This window comes from Nestor notabilis, unplaced genomic scaffold (assembly GCF_000696875.1).
Source record: "Nestor notabilis isolate BGI_N333 unplaced genomic scaffold, ASM69687v1 scaffold14931, whole genome shotgun sequence".
Classification (NCBI taxonomy): Eukaryota; Metazoa; Chordata; class Aves; order Psittaciformes; family Psittacidae; genus Nestor; species Nestor notabilis.
The window spans coordinates 1-6,338 of NW_009914405.1; the positions used below are offsets into that span (position 1 = coordinate 1).

Sequence of the window (6,338 nt, forward strand, 5' to 3'; positions counted from 1 at the left end):
GGCTGGAGGTGGGCCCTCCGTCAGCCACACTCCGTTGGTTGTGGAAAGCCCAGAGGTTTGGGGGAGTGCAGCCCCTCGCTGCGGTCAGACCTTCAGCTGAACAAAGCCGAGCAGAGCCATGGGTGAGAAGCCTTCCGGTTTCACGCACTTAACTAAGCTTGTGCAGCGTGTTCATAGAATCACAGGCCGGTTTCAGCTGGAAGGGACCTTAAAGCTCATCCAGTTCCAACCCCCTGCCATGGGCAGGGACACCTTCCACTAGACCAGGTTGCTCCAAGCCCCTGTGTCCAACCTGGCCTTGAACACTGCCAGGGATGGGGCAGCCACAGCTTCTCTGGGCACCCTGTGCCAGCGCCTCAGCACCCTCACAGGGAAGAGCTTCTGCCCAAGAGCTCATCTCAATCTATCGGGTGTTCAGATTATATTTTTGCAGAAGGAAATACAAAATCTGGAGGAAGAGCTGTTTTGTCTGCTACTGAAGTTAGACCACAGCACCCCAGTCCTGCAGCCTGGGCGGCAATGGTCATGTTGTCCCTGTTCTCTCCGCTGTGATCTCAGTGGTAGGTCACCCTCTCCATTGCCCTGACGCTCCATGGATCTGCTCTGGAAAACAGATGTAAATGAGGAGATTGAAAGTCCACCCATCCTGTTGTCCTAGATGTGAGGTTGTTCACCCAGTGTGCAACAAGCCAGCCTCATGCACAGGGTCAGGATACTGTTTAATTCATACTTATGCAGAGCTGAGTGCTCCAAACCAGGCTGTGATTCCCAGGAAGTTTTGATGCTATGTGGATGGATCTTCTAGGGCTTTTTAGGATGGTTTGAAATTATGTAATGTTGTAAAACACTGTTGTTCAAACAGAACAGTTTTATTACTGCTTCTTCTCTCCCATTTTGTTTGAGATTATTATAAAGTATTTCAGGTTTCATGTAAGCAGTTTAATTCAGTGAACTTTAATCTGTGTGAATATTGGGGAAATATGTAAGTTATTTATGTAATTTTTTACATAATTTGCTTTCTATTGACTGTTTAAGGATCTTTTTTTATTATTATTTCAGTTTAAGCAACTGTTTATATTGAATTTGCTGTAAAGCCAGTGGCACTACCCAGACTCTCAGAAATTTATCATTATATAAAGCCATTTTCAAGAGCTTGCAGCATTCCTAAGATTTCCACTCACTTGTGTTTCAGTTACCATTTTCCTGGTAGGTGCTGCTTCCTGGCTGACTGTTTTTAAGAAGTTTTGGCTGAGATGGTCGATTTTGAGAACCAAGTGAGGGAAGTGTTGAAAACTTCTGGTCACCTTTTCTCTGGACCCCTGTTTTACGAGGAAAAGATTTAAGATTTATCAAGAGTGGATTCACATTTTGGATATTCATTTTGCTGTTCCTCTGGGGGAAAAAAAAAGTGATTACTTGGCCCAGTGTAGCTACAAAAATCATTTTTCACGCACATCTAAACTTCTAAAGATTTTAATGACTAAAGTACCTAGAGAAATGTCTCTCTAGCTTCACAGACAGCAGCTTTTACTGGGTCACCTTTGTGGAGTTACGTACACAGCCCAGTGTAGAAAGACTTGCCCTGTAAATAGTTGTTATTCTGAAGCAGAAGTTGGAATTACTGTTTCTGCCTCTGTTAGATCATTCATTTTTTATATCAACAGGTGATGTTCACATGATAGAAGCAGATGTTCTTCTTCGTGGTGGCCAGGAAGGAAATGGAGACCCTATCATGGCTCATCCACCTGAAACAGACAGTGACAACACATTGCAGGAATGGCTGAAAGAGATTGTCAACACGGATAAAGGCATCAAGCTGGATTTTAAGAGGTATCTCAGGAGAAAAAGATTTTTATATTGTTTGCGTTCTTGCTAATAAAAGTTTTACAATCAGAGCTAACTATGTTTTTGGTGATGGTAGACCAAAGTTTTTCTTACAGTGCAATTTAGTGTAATGCATTTTTTCTTGAACAGAAAATGAGCAAACAGAGTTAGAATTACTAAATGCATCACAAAAATAAAAGCTTTAGAAGTGTTTTGAGCTATAAATAATGATTTCATATTGGGTGATTTAGTTACCAAGTTGCTAATGAGCAGAGTTTTCCCATCAGGAAAACTGAAATGATGGTATCTATCTGGAAAGCTTGTGGAAAGTTTTCTGCTTGTGGAAAGAAATTGGGAAAGACAACCTTCCAACTAGGAAGTCCAGCAGTGTCTCCCAGGCTGCAAATGGGGCTGAGATGGCATCTCTGCTTGGCAGCACACAAATCTCTTCTGCTTTCTTGGTGGTGTTCTCTGCCATGGAAGGGGAATCAAAGTGCCAAACTTTTTCAAGGAGCTTCTGAAAAGCTTGCTGAAAGCTGAAGTTCATCATAATTTAGAAACATCATCCCATACTACCATGAGTATCTGTATTTTCCCAGAGCTGTTTATTTTTCCTTCCCCAAAGGAGGTGAATTCTGTTTTCCGATTAACTGCAGTACTGATAATCTCAATTCCAGAATTAGGTACGCTCCTTTAAATGTCTGATCTTGTAACACACAACAACGTGGTATTAGATTTCTTCAGCATGGTTTGTAATACAGAAAATTGTTCTTGCTTTTTCTGTGGTAGGGTGCATGTATATTGAAGTAAATTCAGTTTCTTTGGCCTAACTTATGAATTAAAATTTTCAGGGGTTCATTTAGAATTTTAACCATTAGCTGTTTCATTGCGTGTAATGGAAAATACACATGAAAACCCCATAGATTTCCTTGAAAAGCTTGAAGTGGGGTTCAAAGTGAGCTGAGATTTTTCATACATACGCCTCTGCAAGCCCTGACTTTAGCTTTCTCTGAATTTGCATGTGCAACATCTGTTTTTGCAGCAGATGGAGAATCCACCTCCACATTAAGAAAAGCTTCATCGGTACTTAAGTATGCTATAGAAATGCAAACCAAAATGCTAGACAGTTGTAAAATGTGATTTGTACCTGTTGTTCTGTGTAATGCAGTCACAGTTTTCATGTAAGAGTTCATGAAAACGCGAAAGATATGGACAGATTAAATCCTTTTATTGTTACAGAATCTGTAGGTGTCTGCCAGGGGCAGAGAAGGGGAAAAGACGAGAGAAGTAGGCATTTGTTTGAGGGTATTTGTTAGGGTTTGGCTGGTTTTTGTTAGGTTTGTGGTGGTGGTGGTTTGGTTGTTTTGTTGGGGTTTTTTTTTTCATTTTAATTATTGTTTAAATTGATTTTAAAATTACCTACCTATTTTCACAAGGAATTTCTAGCCAAGTGCAGTGATTTTAAAAGAGCTTTTAAAATTATGTTGCATTATAAAAGTCTAGTTGCGTAAAAGCATGTGAAAAATATAAGTGCACAGTGCAGTTGTAGCCAAATGAGTTATGTTCCTTGGCATTTCTTTGCAACTGGGAAGATAGGGAAGCAGTTAACCGTCATCTGTGTTGTTCAAACAGGCACTCTTAACAGTGCCTTCTCATCTCCTTCTTTTTCTTGGTGCTCCTGTGACACCAGGGGGACCAGTTTAGGATGTGGAACTGGGAAATTAACTCTCCAGATCAACATGAAGAACTTTCCATTGGCTCAACTCTCTGTTAGGTCTGCAAGATTTTGAGGAAAAAGCTGTAAGATAGGTCATTCAGAGCTTGCACAGCTTTCGGGAGAAAACACGGGTCATTGATGTTAGCAAGGAAATCACAACTTTGGCCATAATGATTTTAAATTCCTAAATGTTATATAGAGCATTAATTAATTTGTTGTGAGAGAAAAATACGTATTTTATTTGCATTCATACCCTTTCCCTGTTTTCCCACATTACCTTTCCTTCTACAATACTGCTGGTTTCAAAAGTTTCAGTAGGATAGAGAAAGGTTATTGTTTGCCCTGTGGTTATGCTTTTTCTTTTGATTTGAGAGAAGGGTGAGAATAGGTGACTTAAGTTATCTTATTAAATGCTTATGAGTGGTGCTGCATTGCTTGCTCAAGTGACTACATCTCATACTTGGTAACTACCTGTAGGATGAACAGCTAATGGGCAGACTTCTTCATGCTGCCACTATTAAGCCTTGCTTTTGAGCTGTGGGAACAAACCCTACCAGGGACAAAATGTTCAGATGGGTGCCCTTTCACTCTGCTGAAATTATCTGAAAATGTTCAGGTTTTGACTTTTTATTCTCCTAGTATAGGTGCATCATCTTGTGCAGATGTGAAGGGAACTGTCTGTTGACTGGATTTGAAAGAGTGATAAAAGCTTTAACACTTAAAGTGCTGTTAGGGTTGGGAGAGATTATTTTTATCCTTTGAATAGCATATAAACATCAGTGATATCTAGAGAATAAATAGAATAAATATATTTAAATTCATTCATTTCTAGTTTTCAGATCAGAAAGCCACAATTACTAGTTTGTGGCTAACTTCACATAATACTATGAATACTGTCTTCAGCCCAGTGGTCTAATCTGAACAAATCCAGTGGCTTTCTGCATTAAAATCCTTTGCAAGCATTCAATATCATCCAAGTCTTAACAAGTTACAAGAGCCATGAGGTAAGAGTTCATACTGGGAGGCAGGGAGATGAGAAACTTCCAGTACTGTTTACCAGCAGTAATAGTCACCTGGTGGTAGAAAGTGTCCTCAGGCTGACAGGTACAGCTTCACTCACATATCCGTATTGTGTATACACTGTACATTTCCCATCTTCAGTCCAAGTGAAGTGTTTCATCTCACTCATGTGTTACTGGTACAGCCTAGAAGCCGTACGGCCTTCCTTGGAGCTTCTTGGACACATGAAGCACGACTTGAGGCGACCCATTTGGATCAATGCAGATGTCCTACCAGGACCTAATGGCAGTAGCTCTGTAGTGGATGCAAAGGGGTTCATCGCCACTGTCACCTCATTTTTCCCAAGTGTGACCTTGTCACTAGGGTGGACAACTGGCTGGCACCCTGACAAGCACAATAAAGGTAAAGATAGAAAATTTAATGCTGACACTGCATAGTCTGTTTTCTCCAAATTAGTTTCATAATTGATTCAAAATAAGCTATATGCCATCTTATAAAAGATGGTAAGATTTTATCTTATAAAAGGTATCACATTCTATACATTCTATATTCTGGAAATTAAGATTTTCAAAATAAGTTTAGTTTTCCACTTCAGTACTGATGTTCTTCACTGAGAAAATGACAGTTCTTATTCATAATCATTGAGCCATTTCATTTTAGAATGATGTGATTTGTCACAAAACCGTTATTTGCTTTTGGTTTGTCTTACAACCAAACCATTTTGTGTCCTTATTTTGATACAGACTGTATTTGTGAAGAATTCTTTTTAATCAGATGGTGTTTACTGCAGGGTATGACTGGATGATGGTGAAGGAAATGGCTCAGATATGCAACACACTTCCCCAGCCTGTAACTTTCCCTGTAAGAGCAGCACTGGTACGAGTGTCAATATCTGAGCTATGCTGGTTAATCCAGCAGTCGGATAGGTAAGTTTGAGGGCCTATGTTTTCAGATGTCTTTCTTATAAAGGCATAGATTTGTTTATATAAAAACAGTTCAGTTATGTGTACATACATAGCCCAGAGAAGCTGTGGCTGCCCCATCCCTGGCAGTGTTCAAGGTCAGGTTGGACGGGGCTTGGAGCATCCTGGTCTAGTGGAAAGTGTCCCTGCAGGGGACAGGGCAGGGGGTTGAAGTGGATGAACTTTAAAGTCCCTTCCAACACAAACCAGTCTGTGATTCCATGATAAATATCCCAGTTACATTGAAAATATTTCTTTTTTTTTTTCTTTTAGTTTATCTTTCAGTTCTTTAGTTCCTTCAATTCTTAAATAGTTTTATGCAATGATTCTGACTTAGATGCTTTATGTTAAGAAAATACATTCTTTTTTCTCGAATTGGAGACTCACAGTGGTTTTTTCCCCTTTGTTGTTTTCTTCTTTTATATAGGTACAGCCTCACTGTTTGGACAGGAAAGGAAGATGTGTATTTTGTAGAAGATTTGCTTTACATCCGAGAAAACTTTGATAAAAGTAGGGTTTATTATGACATTTTAGAGCCACAGAATTCTGAATTCAGAAAAGCCATAGTAGAATAGTAAACAGGGAAGCAGTAAATAGGGAAGGTTAATAGTTAGCATCTTTAAATGTGAAGATTTGTTGGTCAAAGAAATGTGTTTTCCTTACTAGAAGAACTGTATAGAACACAGCTGATGGTATTAGAGTTTTTGTATAACACCTTACTGAAAGGCTTCTCAGTTAGAAATTTAGTGCCCTCTTAATAGTTCCTTACTCATGATCTGCATGTCCCCTCTTATTTCTCCAGTGGCGTGTAGTAA

The 6,338-nt window shown here is 39.5% G+C and overlaps 1 protein-coding gene across 1 annotated transcript; it reads left to right on the plus strand.

The window, feature by feature from the left end:
- Window positions 1–613: 613 nt before the first annotated feature.
- On the plus strand, window positions 614–6,098 carry FAM151B (family with sequence similarity 151, member B). The gene is made up of 5 exons (XM_010023647.1): window positions 614–635; window positions 1,665–1,830; window positions 4,746–4,963; window positions 5,352–5,487; window positions 5,951–6,098. Exons 2-5 carry the CDS (start codon window positions 1,676–1,678, stop codon window positions 6,096–6,098), a joined length of 657 nt encoding a protein of 218 aa, XP_010021949.1. The 5' UTR covers window positions 614–635; window positions 1,665–1,675.
- Window positions 6,099–6,338: the final 240 nt, after the last annotated feature.